The sequence below is a fragment of the Sciurus carolinensis genome, chromosome X, assembly GCF_902686445.1.
Source record: "Sciurus carolinensis chromosome X, mSciCar1.2, whole genome shotgun sequence".
NCBI lineage: Eukaryota > Metazoa > Chordata > Mammalia > Rodentia > Sciuridae > Sciurus > Sciurus carolinensis.
The window spans coordinates 92,772,463-92,796,026 of record NC_062232.1 but is presented as its reverse complement, the minus strand read 5'-3'; the positions used below and the strand labels follow the sequence as shown (position 1 = coordinate 92,796,026).

Here is a 23,564-nt window from a genome sequence, read left to right as displayed (position 1 = left end):
AGTTCAGGTGGAAGTGAAAATCCCAGCTACGTTCAATTTTTCCATGTAGGAGTAGTACAGTGTGGCAATTAAGAATATAACTTTAGGACTCCAAGATGGTGTTAGTTGTGCAAGTGAAAGAGAAGAAAGTCATAAATGTCAAACTAGGGGAGCTCCCAAGCTGGATACTGGTGCAGGATTTCACCCCTGAAGGCACTGTGGGGGCATTTAAGAGAGGTTACTACCTGTACTACAACAAGTACATCAACGTAAAGAAGAGGAACATTGCGTGGGTCAACATGGTGCTGGCAGTGTGTGCTTTTTAGCTACTGCCTTTCTTACAAGGCACTCAAGTATGAGTGGTAACGCAAGTACCATTGAAGAAGGGCCAGTGTGGAGAGCGTACTATGTACTCCTGATTGGGACTGCCTCCCCTATGAAGAACTGAAATCATGGCCTCGTGGTTGAGTTCTTTCATATTCTGAGTATTAATACCCAATAAAAGGTGACTGGTTAAAAAAAAAAAAGAACATAACTTTACCCAGTGGCTCAGGAGCCTGAAGCAGGAGGATCACAAGTTCAAAGCCAGCCTCAGCAACTTAGTGAAATCCCGTCTCAGAATTTAAAAATAAAAATAACAAAATAGGCTGGGGATGTGGCTCAGTGGTTGAACGTCCTGGGGTTCAATCCCTGGTACCAAAAACCAACCAAAAAACCCAACCACATAACTTTTAACTTTAGGCAAGTTATTTAATCTTTGTGTTTTTTTCACTGTAAAAAAAAAAAAAAAAAAAAGGGATAAAAGTACCTAGTTCAGATGGGTTTTGAGGAGGGTTAAGTGAAATGAAAAGAACTTTAACATGGTGCTTGACATATAGTTAACACTCAAGTAGTGACTGTAATGTAATCTGAATATAACCCATAGTTTCCTAAGGTAGACATTAAAGGAATATCTCAAGCCTTATTTGTTTTTCAGCCTGTTTCATGTAATACATGTAAAATCATTTTCTCCTCAAAGGATGGTTCAATAAAATATTTTGCTTTAAGATCACTATAACAGGGCTGGGGTTGTGGCTCAGTGATACAACATTTGCCTAGCACATGTGAGGCACTGGGTTCGATCCTCAGCACCACATAAAAAAATAAAGTTATAAAAATCATTATAACACTGAAATGCAGAGAAAGTCAATCTTCAATTGAGCAGATTTCCACCAAATAAAACACCAGAAGTCTAAACTGGATTTGATTCTGAAACATCACTCATAAACCACATAGGCCTTCAACTCCTCTGGAGAGCAGTGTTTAGGATGAGAACAAAGATTTGGTTACTACAAATATGCCAATATGGGTGAGAAAGCTATTTGAAGTTACCCACAAAAGCTAAATGGAAAAGACAAAAGAGTCATCTGAATAAAGAAGCAAAGCATAAGCATTCTTAAGCGTATGCACGTAAAGAGGTTTTACTGATCACTCTTGTACTAAACATTTTGTCCTCATTCAATTCCTAGAAATACCTACTCTATTTTCTTATATACAAGTAGCAGAAAGAATATCACAAGAAAATAAGGAACTTAATAAAGAGTCAAGTCATTCAAATACCACAAACCAGTCAAGGTCATTCAAATATCGCAAACCAAATCCTCCAGAACACTTAATAGTAAATAGTAAAAATAAACACAATCCATACAGGTAGGTAATACAACTGTTAAGTGTACATATATACAGCTTTAGAGACAGACCCACCTCTGTCAACCACAAAGGACCACATATTATATGATTCCGTTTGTATGAAATGTTCAGAATAGGTGAAATCCATATAAACAGGAAACATTTGGTGATGTCAAGGGCTGAGGGTCAGTAGTAAATGAGGAATGGGTGCTAGTGAGTATATAGACTCTCTTGGGGATAATAAAAATGTCCTAAAATTAACTGTGGTGATGATTATGCAAGTTTGAATATTCTAAAAATTACAGAACTTTATACTTTAAGTGGGTAAATTGAATAGTATATAAATTACATCTCAAAAAATTGTTACAAAAAGTTATATAGCTGCCATTTATCAAGTGTCTGACCTTGGCCATATCATTTACCCCTGAACTTCAATTTCCTCATATATAAAACAGGGATACCACATTCCTCAGCAGGATACAGCCAAGAGCTATATTAAATTATAAATATAATTAATTATTAGAACAAATGGCACAGTCATGTTCATAGATCAAATAGACTTCTCTGGGTGAAGAAGTTATTTGTGCAGTAGTCTTGTAAAATAAAAACTGGTCAAATGAAAAGTCTAACATATACAAATGATGAGGACAACTATGAATAAGTACCTTACTAATAAGGAATAGGTGTTTTCCATACTGATAACTCACCAAATCAAAACTCATTAAAGACCTATGCAGAAAGCTGAAAATAATTTATAACAACATAGTAGCTGAAATAGAAGTCTGTTCTTTTGAGAAATACCAGAACATCTTTGAAAAACTGGCAAGCCGAGATAAGAACTTAGAATTCTTTCAAAACAAGCTAACAGAGTAAGACCCCAAAACCAAACCTGTGGTCTACTTCACAGCCTTGATAAGCTGATGTCATAAGAATCATCTTTTAAAAAGTATTTGACAACAATTGACTCACCACTGTCACTCTGACCGTTGCCCTCCTCTGAATTTGAAGTCTGTTTGCCTGAGCTTTGTCCCCGCCTTGCAACACAGTATCCTGAAGCAGCAGGTACCATTGTAGAGGGACCTCCATGGTTCTATACCAATGAGAAACATATATACATGCAGTTCTATTAGTCAGAAAAAAGCTAGAGGGATATTTTTAAAGAAACTAACACTGTGAATTGCTATTATAAAATGTCTCTAAGTAAATGTTTTAAAATTGTACTTTTCAGAATAAAAACATGAAGTAATGATGAAGAAAACAAAGTATTAGCTGATATATTATAGGCAAGATTGTCTGCCTCTATCCCTTATCTAATAACAACTTTAAGAAAAGTTTCATCTCACATCTCTAAAAGCTATAAGATGAAAGCTCATGATTTTGAAGAAGGGGTTTGTTCAGTTGTTTGTAGAAAAATGTTAAAATTTATACATTGGATTTACTTTTCAAAAATTTGCTGTTTTAAAAATATTTTTAGTTGTAGATGGACATAATAACTATTTTTTTCAATATGGTATTGAGGATGGAACCCAGTGCCTCATACATTCTAGGCAAGCGCTATACCACTGAGCCACAGCCCCAGTCAGTAATTAGCTTTTTGAGTGAAGCTTTGGCCTACTTACAGGTAAAGTTGGATAAGCAGTCTCGTCTCCTTCTTCAACTTCATAAAAGGTAATAGTTTCTTCCAAGCCACTGGGTATCTGCCCATTCTCTGGGGCAAAGGCATACTGGCACTCCTTATTCATACAACGCATTTGGCGATGACTGCGTCTAAAGGAACTTAAGTAGTTCAGAAAATAAAAAGAGGAAATGTGATAAAATATGGTAGTTAACTTGTTTGTGATTTCTAAATAACAATTCAAACATCTCACAGTTGACACCTTAAAAAATTAGTCCATATTATCATTGCTCAGCAATGAAACTACACTTACCCATTTTTTCTGACTTCTAACACTTAAAATACTTACCGAGATCTATATGAGAAGTTATCATAGCTCTGGCAGCACCTTTTACCTTGGCCAGGGTAAAAACCAACTTTAGGGCCCGCTATGTTGTGCCTGTTTATAAAGCGAGATGAATCCCTAAAAATGAAGAGAAAGGAAAACAGAACTCTTTACTCTGACTCTTCAGTCATTCTATTTATTAAATAGAATCAACACACCTTTCTGAAAATATCCAACCAAAAGTTTTACTCCTCTTAATATTGATATTAGGTCTATCCATTTTTTATGAATATAATACCATATATCACATGGACACTCATTTTGATGGCATTCCATCTTTGAGCATCTATTCCTTTGCTTCACATTTCCTTAGACTATGAGAATGCAAACATGCAAATGAGTTCATCTGACAAGAATTTAAGTGTACATCAGTTCTATGCTCTCTTTAGGAAAAGAGTATAAGATACCCAGACTACTAAGGAACTTTTCAGTTCTACTATAATTCTGTCTAGGAATACATTATCATGAAAGTCAGTTAAGTCTCACCTGGGCATCCCATATCCCCGACCTTGTCTCTGAGAGGAATTCTGAGGATGAAAATGTTCACTGGATAAACCATTGCCTCCTGTTTGTGAGTAGTGTAGTGGAGGTTCATGCCCACAATGCACATTATGCTGAAGCCTGGGTGGAATGAGGGGGTCTCCCTTGCTGTAAGCCATAGTCATATAAACCTCTTTCCCTCGAATTTTCTTGAACATCTTCTTTCGCTGCTTCATGTCCATCTCTGACATGGCTTTTAGGAAAACAAGTAAAAAACTTCTTAAATTCTCAAAAGCTTTTCTTAAAAACAAAGCAAATGGATCACTGGGCACCGTGGCATATGCCAGTAATCTCAGCAGCTCTTGAGGCTGAGGCAGGAGGATCAAGAGTTCAAAGCCAGCCTCAGCAACTTAGTGAGAAACTCAGTGAGACACTCTCTAAATAAAATACAAAAAAGGGTTGGGGATGTGGCTCAGTGCTTAAGTGCCCTGGGTTCAAACCCCAGTACCAAAAAAAGAAAGAAAAAAAAAAGATGGAGGGAATTTTTATGTTTTACATGGATATACTAGATCTTCCATTTGGAAGGCAAAAATCAGATAATTTCTATATCAGTAAGTATTTCAGCACTCTCTTTAGTACAGGTAGATTCTGCCAACAGAACATTAAGTCATCCAGTCACCTACATCACTATTATTAATATTTTTAAAGAAATTATGCTTAATTTATCTAGTTGCTTTTTTTTGGGGGGGATGGTACTTTGGCTTGAACCCAGGGCCCCATGCTTGCTGGTTAAGAACTCTAAACTGAGTTACACCTCCAGTTCTTTCTATTTTTTTATTGTGCGACAGAGTCTCACTAAACTGCCATGGGTTTTGCTAAGCTGCCAAGAGTGGCCACAAACTTGTGATCCTCCTGCCACAGCCTCTCAAGTCACTAAGATTATAGGGATATGACACTGTGCCAATTACTGGCTGCTTAGGAGGTATCTTGCTGGTTCTTTGAAAAATATTGTCCCCTCAAGTTTTATAGTCTAAAATCTATCCCAGCTTAAGGTTACACAGAATCTATTAGAATAGCAGTTTCTCATTCAGGGACAATTTTGTCACTCCCTTTTTCAGGGTACATGTGGTAATGTCTGGAGGCATTTTAGTTGTCAGAACTAGACAAAGTGCTACTGGCATCTAGTGAACATAAGCTAGGGACCATCCTACCATGCACAGGACACCTCCTTTATACCATCCCAAAATACCCATAGTGTGGAGGTTAAGAAACCCTACCCTACAAGACATATGATATGCCTTAGAAAAAGTACAATGCAGGTAAGTAAAAAGGGGCTACAAAAGGGAAGAAATAAAAGAAAACCTCAAGCATACAAACCCATTTCTGGGACATAGCCTCCAGGTATTTTCTGGTAACCTCTTCCCTTCCGAATTGGTATGGCATTCCAGGCAGGAACAGGTGTCACTTGAGTAACTGGTTTTAAGTTAGCCAGTGGAACAACATGCCTTAAAGTTAAAGGTACCACCATGAAACCATTGCAACACACTTCATTATATAAACCTCGCCCCTACTTCATTTTCAAGTGTATTTTAAACCTGTTGATACTAGTTTCCCTATATAGGTTTGGTTGCTTTTTTTTCTTTTCAGTTAGAAAACCTAAGATTAGTGTGTACAATTTCACAGCTGTTTGTACCATCTATCACTATTACAAGAGAGACTGTAGACCAAATTAATTCACAAATATTTGCTGCCCCCCGCTTAAAGGAGGATCCAATTTCCCCACCCCATTGACATCAGGCTTGGATATGTAAACCACTTACTTTGGTCATAAAATTGTGAGATGTTTTAAGGACCAGCAAGTGATCTGTCATGTTCTTACTATTTTCCCTGCCTGTGATTATGGAAGTATGTATCAAAGTAGAACCTTTGGTAGCCCGGGTGCTCCTTTGCTGATTCATTATGGACATGCTAAATGAGAGAAATTAACTTTATTGTTTTCAGCTGCTGAGGGTTTTTTCTTGTTGTTGTTGGTGTTATTGTTGTTGTAAGATCAGCAGGTTCTTAAAGTGAACTAACAGCATCAGCATCACCTGGAAACTTGTTAAAAGTTCCAATTTTGGGGCCCCACTCCAGACTTACTAAATTAGAAACTTAGGAGATTGGGCTCAAATCTATTTTCAGAAGTCCTCCAGGTAAAATTTGAAAAGGATTGGACTAGTTTATCTTGAATACTGGTAAAAACTTAAACCATCTTTCCAATTATGTTTTGTATTAAAATTCTTTTCTTAATAATTTTAGTAATGAGACAGTGATAGGACTCGGAAACCTTTATCCATAAGTGATACCTATACAGAGATTTCATACTTGGCAATGCTTTAAAATTCAAGATAATTAGGCCAGTACCAGATATAACTCTGGTTCTCTTACTAACATCATAACTCTCAAAGCCAAAGATCTTAATAATATAACAAATTATTATTTCTTACTTTTCTGCCAATTCTTCAATAAATACTGTTACTGAGTTGTTCTCATTTCCAACTTCTTGAATATGAGCATTAAAATATTTTCCACCCGATTCCAAGCGAACCTGAAAAACAGAAGTCATGGTATTGTATCATGTCTGATGTCTATTCACAGATTAGCTCCTGTCAAACAAAAATACCACTTGCCCCCCAAATAGAATTCAATGTCCACATATTTTAAATAATTGACATTGATAATTTGGGTCAATGGAGGAGGCACATACTAGAACAGCATTTTATCTAATCATCACAAAAGCCTATAATTAGAATTTAATACAAACATTAAAGAAATTTTTTCTAGCATTATGTAAATAAGTCTTATGTGGCTCATATTAATAACTAAAAGCACAATCGTAGAAGAATAAATCATTGAATCTTTAAAGATGAAACTAACCTGACACTTGTCTCCCAGATAATACTGTCTTCCTGCATACTCCATGTACTCAGATTTTTGAAGTTCTGTTATTAAAAGAAAAAAAAAAAGATTAAAGTTCAACTGAACTGGTCCCTTTTCTATTTTATTTCACATCATTTAATTTCCTAATTTACTTTTACCATAGTGCTTTTGACAATGCTACCACTAAAAGGTAAAATCTAGGGGAAAAGTCCCAAAAGGCCATTTTATCACTCTTGATGGGTTATTCCTATGGTCAATTAACAGCAACTTGGCCAGAATAGTTTCGTGCTTTAAAACCTTAAGTAGGTGGATATGGGGAGTTTGTAATCTCAGAGTTGGTCAAACACTAAAAAAGTACAAATTATGCAGCTTTTACCAAGAAATTTATTTTTTTTAACAACTTACTACATTAGACCTGGGCCTAAACTCATTCTAATTAACTATACCTAGGATCACTGAGGTTCAAGGAGTTCAACATTAAAGACTTATCTTAAAGTCAGTATTCTAAGTTTTAGTCGGATCAATTCAGCTATCTTATAAGGAGAGAGAACCAATTACCTATTTCAATGGTTGGTAAATATTTTCTATAAAGAGTCAAAGAGTAACTATTTTAGATTTCATCAACTATACAGACTGTTAGAACTACTCAAATCTGTTGTAGACCTTATTTATGTACAATGGAATTTAAATTTTATATAACTTTCATGTGTAGCACAACATACTTTTTTCCCTGCAGTGGAAAGAGTCTTGCTATTTAAAAATGTAACAGAGTGAAAAATCAGCATACTACACCAACCCTGCTATATCAATGTTTATAGCAGTGCAATTCACAATAGACAAGCTATGGAACCAACCTAGATGCCCATTAAAAGATGGCTAGATTTTTAAAAATGTGGTTTATATACATGATGGAGTATTACTCAGTCATAAAGAAGAATTGCCTTATGACCTCTTGCCAGAAAATGGATGGATCTGGAAACTATTATGCTAAGTGAAATAAGCCAATCCCCAAAAACCAAAGGTCAAATGTTCCCCCGATATATATGTGGATGCTAACCCAAAACAAGGCTGTGGGGGGGGTGTAATAGAAGTTCAGAGGATTATACAAAGGGGAATGAAGAGAACAGGGGGAGGACAAAAATAGGAAAGAGTGGAATGAATCTGACATAACTTTCCTATGTACATGTATGAATACACTACAGTGAATCTCAAAATCATGTACATCTATAAGACTGGGATTCTAATTAGGATAAGATATATTCCATGTTTGTTTAAATATATCAAAATAGATTCTACTGTCATGTAAAACTAAAAAGAACAAAATATTAAAATTGAAAAAATTTTTCTAAAATCTAAATTCCATTCTTATTAGCTCACGGACTAAAAATAGATGGTGAATCTGATCTGATCCACAGGCCTGACCTATTCATTTTTCACCAAGGGTGGTCTTAACTCTTTAAATTTCAGATGAGCTTACTCCCAGTCACTAAAAGTTTCTGGTACTCTTACAAGTTATCTACAATCTATCTCCAAATATTCTTTGCACAGTTTAAGTTCCAGCTAAGCATTAGACCCAAAAAGATCCCTCCCCAGTTCTAAACCAATTTGTTTCCTCCTTCAGATTTAAATCATATAAATAAGAAAAGGTACCAGGCTATTTTTTCAACAATAGTATTTTGAAATGTCTCTTATAAGAAACAAATTGCAAAATTATTCTCCTGAAGCTGTAAGGATTAAGTATCTTGTTGATGTTTCATTACCTTTTCTGCTGTCCAACCAAACATCAAATTCTACATTACGATAGATTTCTGGATCCAAGGCTTTGAGCACTTTATAGGGGAAGAGCATCTTTGATGGATTTTCTGGAGACTAAAACAGAAATAGTCAAGCTACAGACTCACCATCCTTAGCTTATATCTTCCTTCTATGAGGGAAGAACAAAGGTTCATGTCTTCTAGGCACATTGTCTCCCTTCCCATCTTCATTAAAACAAGAAATAGGACAATGAATTTTATCATGTTTTTTAAAATCAGGAGTTTAAAGTAGTAAACTGCAAATAAAAGTTTTAAGATGGCAAAAGGAAAATACTGTCTAGAGCAGCCAACAACTCAGAACATTTAGAAAACTAATGCAACATAGATCAGGATTAGAAACTCATTTTGATGTATTGCAAGGCTGTTAGTTGAAAATTACCTTTGATGTAGGAAAAGTATAAAACTGTGTGAGAATTCAGTATTACTTAAATGCTACATTTAAAAAGTCTTTTTTTTTTTTTTAATTCAGTCTGGGGCTGGAGTTGTACCTTAGTGGTAGAATGGTAGAATGCTTGCCTAGCATGTGTAAGGCACTGAGTTTGATCCTCAGTACCACATAAAAATAAATAAAGGTATTGTGTCCACAAAAAGAAATTCAGTCTGGGCTATTCAACAAATGTTATCTTGACATACAGAAATATTTCTGTATCCTAAAAATCACAAGCTAATAATTGTAAAGTTAATTTTGGTCAAATTCTGTTAAAATTTCCAAAAGAATTACCATTTTCTTTTGCCTTCCTAGAATTTCACCATATTAAATAGTGTTCTAAAATTATGAGCATTTGAGGCACACAGATTACTGTAATAGTATTTGTCCTATTTAGCAAGCAAGCCTCAACTGAAAACTTACTTGAGGCCCACAGATCATAAAATTTGTTTCTCCAAATTAAGAAGCAGTGATTAGCACCTAGTTTCAAGAATAGGATAGGCATTATTTTCTTCAATGAAAAAATCAACTGTAGCATCAGAAGACTGATAATACTGGGTTTGTAATTTTGCGTTAACTTAAAAACAAAAGGTTCTTAAGTTTTTCAAATATTGTTTTTTTTGAAAAATTTTAAATTCCATAATTAGAATAAAACTTCAGAGAAAACACACATTTTACATTTTCATATAGGTAGGACTTCCACACAGGAAAACATGACCAACTCCTCTCCCAGCCCCATATATGAGAACAGACCATGTGATCTTAAAGATTTTAGGTTACAATGTCTAGAATATTAAAATTCTTTGACTTAGAAAATATCAAACCTTTGATTCTTCTGTTCCTTGATTATAGCCCTCTGGTATATTTTCAGCCCTGCAGCAGGCACCCCACTCCTCAGTCCTAATTGAAAAGATGTAGAGCAAAGAGCCTTACACAAATGCAGCAGTTATTGGTTTCATGTCTAATGACTATACCACCACCTAGTGGTAAAGCAGTTCAGTTCTAAAAATGAAGCAAGTTTTCACTCAACACCCACTTTATTATCTAAACCCCAACTTTTGACTAAAATTATTTAATAATAGCTGCTTCCTCAGAAGCACATAATCTATACTCCTAGTGCATGCCAGAGGCAGACACCAAAAAAATCCTAAACCTTCCCTTAGTCCGAGAGATTTTTCTATGAGCTAGATGTATAATGTCAAGTAACCATTCAACTTCAGTTATCATTTCAAAATAATGACCCATACAGCCTACCTATAGCAAAACATTTGGGTGTACTTATTTTTTTGCAAAGTAGATTCCTAGCCCCTTACCTCAAATTTTGTGAAGTTAGGCCCAGGAAAATGAACAACAAGCACTCTGAGTAATTCATATACAATTAAAGTTTGAGAATCATACGATCAGATAATTCTAAAGTCTCTTCCAGTAATAAAAGAAATAGATGGTGACTGGAATAGAACCTCAAGTCCGAGCATCTCATGACACATCTTTCTGGTGAAACTTTTCACTCCACATTAAAAAATATATATTCCTAACATACATATACAGGTATGTTTGTGTATATATGTAATTTAAGTGATAAACTTGCCAGTTCCCTTCCATTTTCAAATCATAACACACAGAAACATGATTATTATGAAGTAGACAGTTGCTTTCCCTTTATTACCTATCCTGAGTTGAACTCTTATAATCAATATGGGTATCCTCACTTCCAGTCACAGCATTGTTTCTGTTCTTTTTGGAACCACTTCGAAATAACTCAACTGCAGCTTTCAATGCTTCTTCATCCACAACAAATACATCTTTATAGAGAATTTCATACAATACAGCTGAAGGAAAAAGGACCAAAACTTCAATTGTCAAAATATGACTTTTTTAATAACAGTGCAAAAAGAGTCATAATCCAGCATACAAATTCTATAGGTACCAACAAGTTTTTTTTAAAGCTATATGTGGGGGCTGGGGTTGTGGCTCAGTGGTACAGTGCTTGCCTGTCATGTGTGAGATACTGGGTTCAATTCTCAGCACTATATAAAAATTAATAGAGGTCCACTGCTAACCAAAAAAATAAATATACATATTTAAAAATAAAAAAAGCTACATGTAGTGGGTCCCTCAATTTAAAGAATGGCAACAGCTAGGCACAGTGGTGCATGCCTATAATCCCAGTGACTCAGGTGACTTAGTGAATTTCAAGATTAATCTCAGCAACTTACTTAGACCCTGTCTCAAAATAAAAAAGGACTGGGGATGTAGCTCAGTGGTAAACTGCCCCCATGGTTCAATCCCCAGTTCAAAACAAAACAAACAACAACAAATAAACCCAGCAACTTAAATACTGGCAACAAATAATGTGAAATCACACCCAAATATTTACGAAATTTCACATACCCTGACAAATAGCTGCACTTGATTGGAATTGTTTTGAGTACACAGAATCATAATGACCATTACTTGAATAGCAAAGAAGAATCTGAAGAAAACACACATAACAAAGTTAATGTTACATCTTATAGTTATGAAATTGACTTGATAACCTGAAATTAAGTTTCATCAGTAATTGATAAACTAAATATATCAATTTTTAAAATGACTTCAAAAATCAAAAAGTAAATACAAGTTGTACCTCGAAGAGATTTTGACTGTGACTTTTAAATGCCAAAACTAAAATCACTAATAGAGTTCCACTGTGAGCATTGATCATGTTCCTTTAATATATCAAAGAAGTCCTGATTTACACATTTTTAATAAGATGGTAACATTTACAAACTGAGTCACTGAAAACAACAAAATGCCTACAAAAATGTCAAAAATCCTATCCTAACTTCTAAAAATGACTAGAGAAATTACGTCAAATCTCAAACTCAGACTTAGGGAGGAAAGGGACTTGGTGGGATTTATTCAAAAGCTATCCAGAACAGCAATATATCAACACATTACATAGGAGAGACTTTTTCTATGAATTAAGATGCTGAGATGACTACAAAACTGAGGGGTTAACTTGTTAGCCAATTCCTTCAATCTTTAGTTGAAAAAAGAAAAATTCAAAAGCCATGCTTGTTACCGAGTGGTTGCACATGCCTATAACCCCTGCAACTTGGGAAAAGGAGCAAAATTCCAAGTTTGAGGTCAGCCTGCGTAATTAAACCAAACCCTGTAGCAAAACAAAAATGCGCGCAGGATGGAGCTCAGTAGTAAAGCACCCCTAAATTCAATTCCCAACAATGGGGGTGGGGGGTAGAGGGGAAGCCAAGCTTGTAAACCAAAATTTTTTCTGTAAACAGTGTGATGAAACTTATTTAACATCTCAAAAACCTTTTTGAATTTCCTGTTCAAAAATCTGTCTTGTGTAAGGGCTATAATCTCTAGCGATTAAAGCTTTTTTCATTCTGAAGTTATCACTGGTACTAGCAACCTGAGGTACTAAAGACAATTCTATGATCTATGGAAGAATGTTGCCATCAAAGCTTCCTTGGTCAAAAAATATCGTAAGCACTCCTTTTTCTACCTTCTTATACCATACTGATCTAACTTATCCCAATGATCAAGTTCTCTGATCCCAGGGGTATTTTTCTTCCCGGGTCCTTTCATTTTTTTAAAACAAAATTCCAAATCTGTCAGTATCGTTCATTTCAAAGTATTGAGGGCAAGTGTCCAACTAAAGTAACTCACAGTAAAGTGAAATTTATAAATAAGTTTCACCCATCACAAGAGGTATTTGCATTTAAGAGGAGTTTATTAACCTAAAAGAACAGTGAACAGATTTTGAGTAGAGATCTTTGTACTTTGGGCTACAAGAACTGGGAATTCCAACTAAAAATAGTTAATAACCAGAAGCAGTTGTTAAGGAGTAAAGGAACCCAGCTAACCAGAACTTATAAACTAGAAGGAAAGGAAAGATGACTGTACAATCTTTCTATTTCAGTAACAAGAAGTTCCACTTTGATAGAAAAAGCAAACTGAAGCACAATGGTTTGTATGTTCCTGATGGTACCCCAACATAAAATAGTAATTCTCTCATACATACTTGTGGGTTTGGGAGTGGGCAGGTGGGATGTGATGGCAGTAAACTAGTGAAAAAATAAGGTAGATTTATATAAGTGATAAGTAACTGAAAAAAACAAGGAAAAGAATGTTAAGTATGAGCCCCTCCACATTAAAACGTCTAAGTGCAAACAAAGTTACAGAAGTATACCCACCAATACTTAACAATTGTTACTTTGAAACGCATAATTAAAGAACATGAATGGGAATTCTATTAAGTATATATTTTTTCTAGATAGAGCAAGTGAGGTTAATGAAGATGGCTAGCTTTCAGTAGCATTTACTTTAACATTGAATATATTTAAGAAGTTGAAAATCACTATGTAGAATGTAGAGTTAAATCAACATAGAAAGTGAAAGGTACCAAAGTGAACATTAGCCATTTATTTTTTGAAGGTTTGCTCTATAATGGGCTGCAGCTGTGGTTCAGTGGTAGAGCACTTGCCTGGCACGTGTGAGGCACTGCGTTCCATCCTCAGCACTACATAAAAATAAAGGTATTATGTACATCTACAACTAAAAAATTTTTTTAAAAAAAGTTTGCTCTATAACATATTTTAGAAGGCTCATTAATAATGCTCACTAACCTTTAAATAAAGTGCTTTTTGAAAACCAAAAAAATTCAAATACAAATCTTAGGCACCTAAACTGAGAAATGGTAACAAAGTTTCAGCCAAGTGTCACACAGCAAAAACATACTTTTCCATACTTTAATATGGACACACCTATTTTAAAATTCACAAATGACACACACACACGTATATACTATCCTGTGCATGTGAATACTGAATTGCTAATAAGTAACTCTTGTACACCTGTATCTGAGCCTTACACATGATATTCTTTGGTTGTACATACTTTAAAAATCTGATGATTGCCGAGCACAGTGGCACACATCTGTAATCACAGTGGCTGGGGATGCTAAGACAGAAGGACCACAAGTTCAAAATGCCAGCCTCAGCAACTTAGTGAGACCAGGGATGTGGCTCAGTGGTTAAGTGCCCCGGGTTCAATCCCAAGTACCAAAAAAAAAAAAAAAAAAAGTCTGATATTTTTGTTTTCTTATGGTTCCCAATGGGTGACATTTCTCCTTAAATAGCTTACTATCTCTGTAAGACATATAAGAGTCTTTTAAAATGGAACTATATAATTGTAGGAACTAATTGGTAGATTTATAGATGTTCCTACTATATGAGTCATCTTTTCTCTGTATGAAGATTTTTCAGAGTAAAATGCTGGGAGAAACTTAACTGAAGGCTTAAAGAATCCCTGGTAAAGATCTAAATATACAAATCTCACCTCAGGCAATGCTCTACACAATTGCTAAAATACAAAAGCTAATACTCCTCTTCCTTAAACAACTCTGATTATGTCACACCTCCCCTGAAAAACTTTCAATAAGTGTTTAGGGTTAAAAGTAGTGATGTCTCAAATTTACTCTAAAATGATCCAAAAATATTACTCAGCCAATAAAGAAGAGTGAAATTATAAGGCATTTGTCAGTAAATGGATCGAACTCAAGACTATCATGCTAAGTGAAATAAGCCAAACCCAAAAATCCATAGGCTAATGTTCTCTCTGCTATGTGGGTGCTGATCACAATGGGGGGAGGTGGGGACAGAGGTTGTTGGTTCACCAGATTGGATGGGGGGCAATGGGGGAAGGGGGGAATGGGTATGGGAAAGACAGAATGAATTGGACATAATTTTCCCATGTTCATATATGAATACACAACCAGTGAACTCCACATCATGTACAATACAACCACAAGAATGGGAAGTTATACTCCATGTATATATGAAATGTCAAAATACCTTCTACTGCCATGTATAACTAAAACGAATTTTTAAAAATGATCAAAAAAGATTGGTGAATGCAGAGAGAGATGGATATATGATAGAACAAGGATAATGAAATGTCAACAGATTTTAGGGCATGGTAGGTATATGGATGTTCACTGTAAAATTCTTTCAACTTATTTAAATGTTAGAAAATCTTCAGGACTTGAAAAGCTGTGTTGGAAAAAAAAGCTTAAATCAACTATTTTGTAGAATAAAGAGACAAATTATTTGGCATGGCTTACTCTACCCCTAAGTACATAACTCTAACCTATCTTTTCAGCATTGCCCTCCAGACAACTACTGAAGTCCCAAAGGGTCTCCTACTTCCTCCCTGCTTTTGCATATGGGGTTTCCTCTGAATAGCCTGTCCTTCACTTCATTGTTGTTGTAGATGGACACAATACCTTTATTTGTTTTTATGTGGTGCTGAGGATTGAACCCAGTGCCTCACACAGGCTAGGCAAGCGCTCTGTCACTGAACTACAGTCCCAGCCCTGTCCTTCACTTTTGATGGAATCATTTTCTGATTGAGTTCAACATGAAGCTTTCTAAACCCCTCCAGCAGACAGAAGGTCTTTTTTATTTTGTGCCCTTTTACATTTATTACAAAACTCTATCGCTTCATTGTAATTAACTATTTCCATGTCTGTCTTCATAGTCCTTTAAACCCTTGGAAGACAAAGCCTTCATTATAGTCATTTTAGTATCCTTAAAAGGCAAAGAAGTATTTGTTATTCACTAGGGGCTTAAAGTTTGCTGAACAAATTAGATGATAGCCACTGGTAAAATAGTTAATGTCCCATTTTATATTTACTTTCAAAGTTATCTCCCACTATTCTTCTCTACTCCTAATACCACTTAGTTCAGGTCTTTTGCCTAGATTACTGTAAAAGTATCCTAAAAACTCTTCCAGTGTCTAGTCTTATCTTGCCATCATCTTAATATGTTGCATGAATTGTGCTTCATGGAGTGAAATGAACTCAAATATTGGGTAGTCCTATACCCACTGATCAAATAGGATAAAAAGTTTTTCCTAAAAACTTCTTGGAAGAAAAGTTACTATAGGCTGAAAAACAACTTATATGTTGAGTGTTCTCAAATGAAACCACCTCCTGCTATTTTCCATGTACTTTACTTAGCAGTAGAACCTTGTCTCTACCCTCAACAAACTTTCAGACTATATGAGAGAAATAGTATGAATACAAATAATACTATAAATGTTGGTGAAATGGCTAGGGGAACAAAAATGGAGGAAGTAACTCTAGGAGACTTGGGAAAGTTTTAGAGGAACTTACTTGAGGTATAAAGGGAAAGAAAGTATGAAGGTTAAACTATCTGGAAGAATGGTATAACTAAGCATGGAAAACAATGAAATTGGAAATTAGGTTTGGTACCTCTAAGACACTGAATGACTAGCTTCAGAATTGAGCCACCTTCTGTGATCCATAAGGAACCGGTTAGGAGTTTTAATGGTTTCCATTTTTAGGAGTGAAAAGAACAGAGCAGTTTAGAGGGGTACCTCAGACTACTGGGGATGACTGGCAAGGAAAAGGCTGATGGCATACAATTTTCCCATGTACACTATATTTTTTTCACTAATTAGGTATAAAAATATTATTTCTTAATATATCATAAGCCAACAACATTATTCAATTTGTTTTGAGTCAACAGTTACTTATCTTCTTACCTTTTCTTCATAACCATTATCCGTGATACAAGTGGGTGGCTTTCCAGGATGGCGATAAAGAATGAAATCCCGACTATATGGGTAGAAAACAAAGGTGGATAGAAAAAGATAACTTAGTATATAAAAGAGGTAGTTATAAGAACAAGGATTTGTGCTTTTCAACTGCCTACCTTATTCATATAAAATAATCCACATGTTCAGCTTTTTTTTTTTTTTGGCTTTAAAATAATCCAAAGAAGTGAAATGATGTTAATACAAGGTAAACAGCTAATCACCCCTAAGGTCCTATGGATTTTCCTAAATATATCTTAATTTTGGTGAGAAGGTAGTGAAGAAAACAAATTATCAATTGTATGTATGTGAATTTGGGGGGTTCTCCTTTACTTAAAAAGTGGAGTTAAGCCAGGCATGGTGGCTCACACCTGTAGTCCCAGCTACTCTGGAAGCTGAGGGAGGAGGATCCCAAGTTTGAGGCTAACCTTGGCAATTTAGCAGATCTGGTGTCAACACAAAAAAGGCTGAGGGTATGCTGGGGATGTGGCTCTGTGGCAAAGTGCTTGCCTGGCAAGCTTGATGCCCTGGGTTCCATCCCCAGCACAAAATAAAACAAAAACGGACTTAAAAGCAGCATACTACAGTGATGCAGCCACATCATTGTTCACAGCAGCTCAATTCACAATAGCTAGATCATGGAATCAACCTAGATGCCCTTTAATTGATGAATGGATAAAGAACTGTGATATATATACACAATAGAATATTACTCAGCCATAAATAATAAAATTATGGCATTTGCTGATAAATGGATGAAGTTGGAAAATATCATGCTAAGTGAAATAGGCCAAGCCCAAAAAACCAAAGGCTGAATGTTTTCTCTGATAAGTGCATGACAATATATAATGAGGGGGGGAAGAGAAAAATGAAGGAACTTTGGATAGTGTAGAGGAAAAAGGGGTGGGAGGAGGTGGGGATGGAAAAACAGAATGAAACACAGTATTACCCTATATATATGTATGATTACATGAATGGCGTGAATATACACTGTGTACAACCATAGAAATGAAAAGTTGTACCCCATTTGTATACAATGAAATCAAAATGTGTCTGTAAAAATAAAAATTTTTAATAAAAAAAAAGAGAGAGTGCTTATAACTATGGTGGCTAATGTGATAAGCTGTCAAGACTGTTCCACTGCAAACTGCATAGGGGAACTGTCATCTATTTGGCCCTTATTGTGGACTAGTAATTGTACTACCTGTTAATTGTAACAAACCTTGAACAACAAATCCTTGAAACAAAAAATAAATAAATAAAAAAGAGGGGCTAAGGATGTCTCTCATTGATAAGAGTGTCCCAGGATTCTTTGCTCAGTACTGGGGAAAAAAGTGGGGGTTAAGAAATTTGAGCTGGGGTTGTGGCTCGGCGATAAAGTGCTTGCCTAGCATGTGTGAGGCACTGGGTTCAATTCTCAGCACCACATACACAGGTCCATCAACAACTAAAAAAATATTTTAAAACAAGAAATTTAGGGTTAAAGGTCAAATAATAAACATTTCAGTTTTCCCATGCCATGTGCTTTATTCAACTTTGCTTTTATAGCATGCAATTAGCCATAGGTAATGCACACATGAATAAGCATGACTGTTCCAATAGGCTACATTTATGGATACAAATTTGAATTTCATATAATTTCCACATGACTTGAAACATTCTTTTGATTTTTAATCATTTAAAAATTTTCAAGAATCATTCTTAGCTCAAAAGATATAAAAATAGGAAGCAGACCAATTTAAAAGCTGACTTCTGATTTTAATGTGACAATTAACTACTTGCCCAATGACTTGTCTATACTTTTTCTGGATTTAATTAGAAATGAGCAGACCACAAAACACTGACTTGAACAACTCCTCATAAGAGAATTCTGACTCTACAGAAGTATATACCATATTATCATCCCAAGAATTCTGAAGAAGTATTACACAGATCAGACAAATGAACAGGATTTCCACTAGCAACTAACCTACATTATATAGCTTGTTTTCAAAATCCTAAACAGCTTTCTTAAATGCCATTTTTCTTTTGTAGTTCTAAAAAAACAAAACAAAACTTCCAAAGCAATAGAATGGTGATTCTCAACTTTTCCATTACCACTTAAAGAAACTTTTAAGATTTTTGTCAACTTCCTCTCAAAAATTTAATAGAACAAAAGTACTGTGCACCTATTTATACACTGTGATGCTTTGAAAGACCACAAACCATTGGAATGGCTAACATTTTTTTTTTTTTTTGCTTCTACCAAAATCAATTTCTAGGCTACTGAGAACATTACTGCCCCACTGAGAATGCATGAAAAACAGGCACAAAGCTAAATATCCAAGAAATCTTTTAAGACAAATATTCTGATTTCCTATAGGAAATACCAGGAGTTTTAAAGTCTTTTATTCTTCCATTCAAATATACAGAAATGCTAGAGCTAAGGAGAGGATTTGTAAGATTCTCTACTCAAGTTATACCAAAATGACTTTGCTTATATCTCTTCATTCTATCATCATCAAATCTCAAATTTCCCCAATCCTAGAGGAACTTTAAGATATGATATACTCATATACATATAAAAGGGGATATGTCACAATAATTGAATGGATTAAGAAAATGTGATTCACACACACACTGGAGTTCTACTCAGCAAAAGAATGAAATTATGACATCTGATGGTAAATGGATGGAAATGGAGAATATCATGTTAAGTGAAATAAGCCAGACCTCCCCCCACCAAAAAAAAAAATCAAGGTTTGAATGTTTTCTCTTATACAGAAACTAAAGCAAAATAAGAGAAAATATCAGCCTTCATAAAGATATAAGGAAGATCAAGAGTAAAAGAAGGAGATCAAGACAGGGGGAAGAGAAAGGGGAGGAAATGCAAAATGAATTTAACCCTAAGTGCATATATATAACCCTAAGTGGTGTAGAGAACTCCACCTTTATGTATACTTAGAAAGCACCAATCAAAAATAAATGAGGGGGGCTGGGGTTGTGGCTCAGTGCTGGAGTACTTGCCTGGCATGTATGAGGCATTGGGTACAATCCTCAGCACCACATAAAAATGAATACATAAAATAAGGGTATTGTGTGAAGGAACAGGAAAAGGGGACTAAACTGGAGTAAATCAAATTCCATGGATGTATGATTTTGTCAAAGTGATCCCAACTACTATGTGTAACTATAATGCTCTAATAAAAATACAAAAAGAAAAAAAACCCATTCTTGAAATGACAAAATTAGAGAAGGAGAAGGGACTATGGAGGGAATAGGATAAGAAGGGAAGTAAGAGTAGTTACATAGAACATTAACATGAGGGATCCTTGTGGTGGTAGAAAAGTATTCTGTATCTTGACTGCCTTAATGTCATTATGGTTATGATGCTGTACTATAGTTTTTTCGAGATGTCACCACTTAGGAAAATTAGGGAAAGGGTATAGGACATTGTTCTCTTTGTTTTTCATTAGAAACTTTGTTTCATTATGCTTTGTATACAACTGCATGTGAACCTGTATCTCAAAATAAAAGGCTGAATAGAAAAAATAGAAAAGGGGGATACAACTTACTTATAAATTAGAGAAAGAGCTCTTATTTCCAGCTGGCCAGCACTTTCCTAAACATAAACAGTACACAGTTTTAAAAACATTACTGTAGCTAAGAAGTTTTTGCAAATTCAGCATTTAACTGTTTAGCATTGTTTTAGATAATCTGTAGAACACAACATAACTTTGAAGATTAGATTGTTACTCATTAACACAAACTTGTACTGAAAAAAATGGACCTAAAACCCTTCTTAGATATTAATAATGACAAGTTAATGAAAGATTTAAAAGGTAGAATAAAAATGAAACTAGTGTAAGAATACAAAGGTATCAGTATTTAGTAAATGATATTTTGGGAACAGAATAATGGAATTAATTTTATCACAAAAAATTAATTCTAAATAAAGTATGTGTTTATAGATTTCATTCCTGCACAAAAGACAACTTCAAATCAGAAGAAATAATGACCTCTTAGTAATATTAAATTACCACCCCCCTCCCCCATTAAAATGAAAAGATTTTAATGTTTATCAACACTATCCTGTTCCCCAGTCAGTTGTGTACTCTCACTAGACTATGGATAATTAGATTGTTAACACACAATTCTCAATATTCAACACAGAACAATACATTCACCTGCCAGTTCTAAACTTCTGCACTATTCGATTCAACACAGCTAGCTACTTAAGAAAATATTTTGGGTTTGGCTATAGTGACACAGCTGAATGTTTACGTTATGATTCCAAATAACTTGGAAAATATTAAATCCCCATATTTGATCTTACCTTGGGATCTCCCAACCGTTCCAGGTATTTCTCAAAAGATCCCTCCACATACTTCAAAAATAAAACAAACTTGACTTAACCAAATACATAGCATTACCGAAATCTGATCATATTCTGCAATATTATCCTCCAATGGGTTTTTTGTTCAGCTTAATATTTATAGTATTAAATTTCTAGTTTACACAGCACCTCAGGAAGATCTGCACATAAAGTTATTTATAAGGGGAGAAAAGCTAGACTAGGAAAGTATCTTAGGAATTGGTCCTGCCTTTCCCACAAACCAGTGCATTTCATCAAATGGTATGCCTTCAAGTATATTTTAAAATGCCAACTTAAAATAACTTGATAATTTGCATAAATCAAGGAAGGCCAGTAACTATAAGGATCTCAAATGTGACAGGAGACATGTGTTTACAAAGTTAAATGAGGAACTTCAAAGAGAATTTCAGTAATTTCAAAAAAGCACAGTGACAAGGGAATATGTGATGGAACCACTACATATTGTGATTGTGTTGGGAGTTACATGACTATACAGGATTGAGAAAACTAAAATACTAAACTTAATATACCTAAAAATGAAACTGAATTATACTCAAATAGACTTCTAGTTCCATGTATATACATCAACAGATTTTAAAAAGCAATCTTTTATTTTCCTTTTTATTTTTTAAAGTTGAGATATAACTGACATACAATACACAATTTAAATAGTACAGTCAAATTTTGACTTTTGTATTCACCCATGAAACCATCACAAACTGAAATAATGGATATCTATCATTCTCCACAAGTTTCCTTATGCTCCTATACAAATGATCTGCAACCACTGATCTGTTTTCTGCCTGTATAGATTGGTTAGTATTTTATCTAGCTTTTTAAATAAAGACAAACATATTTGTATAAACCTTTCTTGGGGGAAGGCTACGGTTTCTCAGTGTAATAACTTTGAGATTCACATCAGCTGTTTTAAAATTTTGCACACATCTTTGCTACTCAAAATGTAGTCTAGTAACCAACAGCTAGCATCATTGGGAGCTTCTTAAAAATGTAGAAATCTCAGGCCTCAGCTCAGACCTAATGAATCAATCTGTATTTTAACAAGATCCCCAGGTGATGTAAATATATAAAAATGCTTCATGCACTGCTTTACACCATGGTCTTCCAGTTCAATGTCAGGAACAATCCTCTCCCAGGTGTGGAGAAGACTATAATCTACTTCAAGGTAACAACCTTTAAAAGAAGCCTTTACAGTATTTTAAACTTTTCTGAAAACCTGTTGAGAAAATTAAGTGTAAACCTCAAACAGCAGGCAGGCAAATACCCATAACATAATAGTCAAAAGAAAACAAGTAGTACCTAAAGAGATAGAAGTATAAGATAAATAAAAAGCCACAAAGGCACACTTCAAATCAGATCTTGGTAAAACCATCTTTAACAAAAATTCAAATACTTCAATGTATACAAAGATGCCCTCTAAAACTTTCACTTAAAATCAATACTTAGTGGCAGTGCTCCAATTACAATTTGTTACATGAAAAAAATGTTAAAATTAATTTCCTTACAATTACATTTGACAAGACACTTCAAATTGAGGGGCTGAAGATTATTACGCAAATTAAAATATGGATTTAAAAATATTAAGACACTTTATGAATTAATCAAAAAAACAGTAGTATGGATAACACAAAACATCAGTCAAGTTTTAACTTTTTAGGGTTTGGGAGTTTTTTTTTGGTATGGGAGGAGGAGGACAAAATAGAAAAAAATAGAAAAGTTTTTATTTTTAGAATACAAAACAACCTAATTCTAGGAGGTAACATGATAGCTTGTAGAAAACCATTCAGGAATTACATATTTGCTATTGAAACAAAAGGAGATTGCATGATTTAATTTTTGTATGTAAGTGCTCAGAATTCTTTTATCCCACCTGCTGAATACATTACCAACAATTCTCCCCCAGGTATATAGTCTACTTACAGACTCAAAATTTTGTTGATTTTCCTTCATATATGAAACACAAGCCCTCCTCACTTGCAAATGATGGACCTGGCTACAAAACAACTAAAAAAAAAAAAAAAAAGAGAAAGGCCAGTTTACTGCCAAAAGTCATTTGAAATATAAGCTTCTAAATTAAGACTATGGACTGGACAATTAAGCTTCCCTTATTGAGAACATATGTAGAAAATAGGGAAATTCGGTCCTCATTGTATTAAAAAATATTTTAATCTTCAGTGAAACTGGAAATGATTCTTTCATGCCTCCTTCCCCTTTCTACTCCTTAAATGCAAATTTTTTATTAAGCATAGACCACAGAGGAAGCAGGGGATGCTTAGGAATGA

General features: G+C 34.7%; 1 protein-coding gene and 1 pseudogene across 8 annotated transcripts in view; one reads left to right on the top strand and one right to left on the bottom strand.

Moving 5' to 3' along the window:
* Positions 1 to 23,564, bottom strand: part of Alg13 (ALG13 UDP-N-acetylglucosaminyltransferase subunit) — a 71,284-nt gene that overhangs the window by 21,610 nt on the left and 26,110 nt on the right. For 7 of the 8 annotated variants that reach the window (XM_047535602.1, XM_047535603.1, XM_047535605.1 and 4 more), the window contains 15 exons: positions 23,203 to 23,286; positions 21,226 to 21,276; positions 20,465 to 20,511; positions 16,860 to 16,932; positions 11,679 to 11,760; positions 10,954 to 11,116; positions 10,112 to 10,187; positions 8,807 to 8,915; positions 7,044 to 7,108; positions 6,614 to 6,714; positions 5,505 to 5,632; positions 4,134 to 4,380; positions 3,612 to 3,725; positions 3,267 to 3,423; positions 2,617 to 2,737 (listed from right to left, as the gene is read on the bottom strand). In XM_047535602.1, coding sequence (XP_047391558.1) covers positions 2,617 to 2,737; positions 3,267 to 3,423; positions 3,612 to 3,725; positions 4,134 to 4,380; positions 5,505 to 5,632; positions 6,614 to 6,714; positions 7,044 to 7,108; positions 8,807 to 8,915; positions 10,112 to 10,187; positions 10,954 to 11,116; positions 11,679 to 11,760; positions 16,860 to 16,932; positions 20,465 to 20,511; positions 21,226 to 21,276; positions 23,203 to 23,286 — 1,618 coding nt within the window. The remainder of the gene's footprint in view (positions 1 to 2,616; positions 2,738 to 3,266; positions 3,424 to 3,611; positions 3,726 to 4,133; positions 4,381 to 5,504; positions 5,633 to 6,613; positions 6,715 to 7,043; positions 7,109 to 8,806; positions 8,916 to 10,111; positions 10,188 to 10,953; positions 11,117 to 11,678; positions 11,761 to 16,859; positions 16,933 to 20,464; positions 20,512 to 21,225; positions 21,277 to 23,202; positions 23,287 to 23,564) is intronic. The other variant, XM_047535604.1, reaches the window with a different exon arrangement.
* Positions 96 to 360, top strand: LOC124971797 (ATP synthase subunit f, mitochondrial-like; annotated as a pseudogene).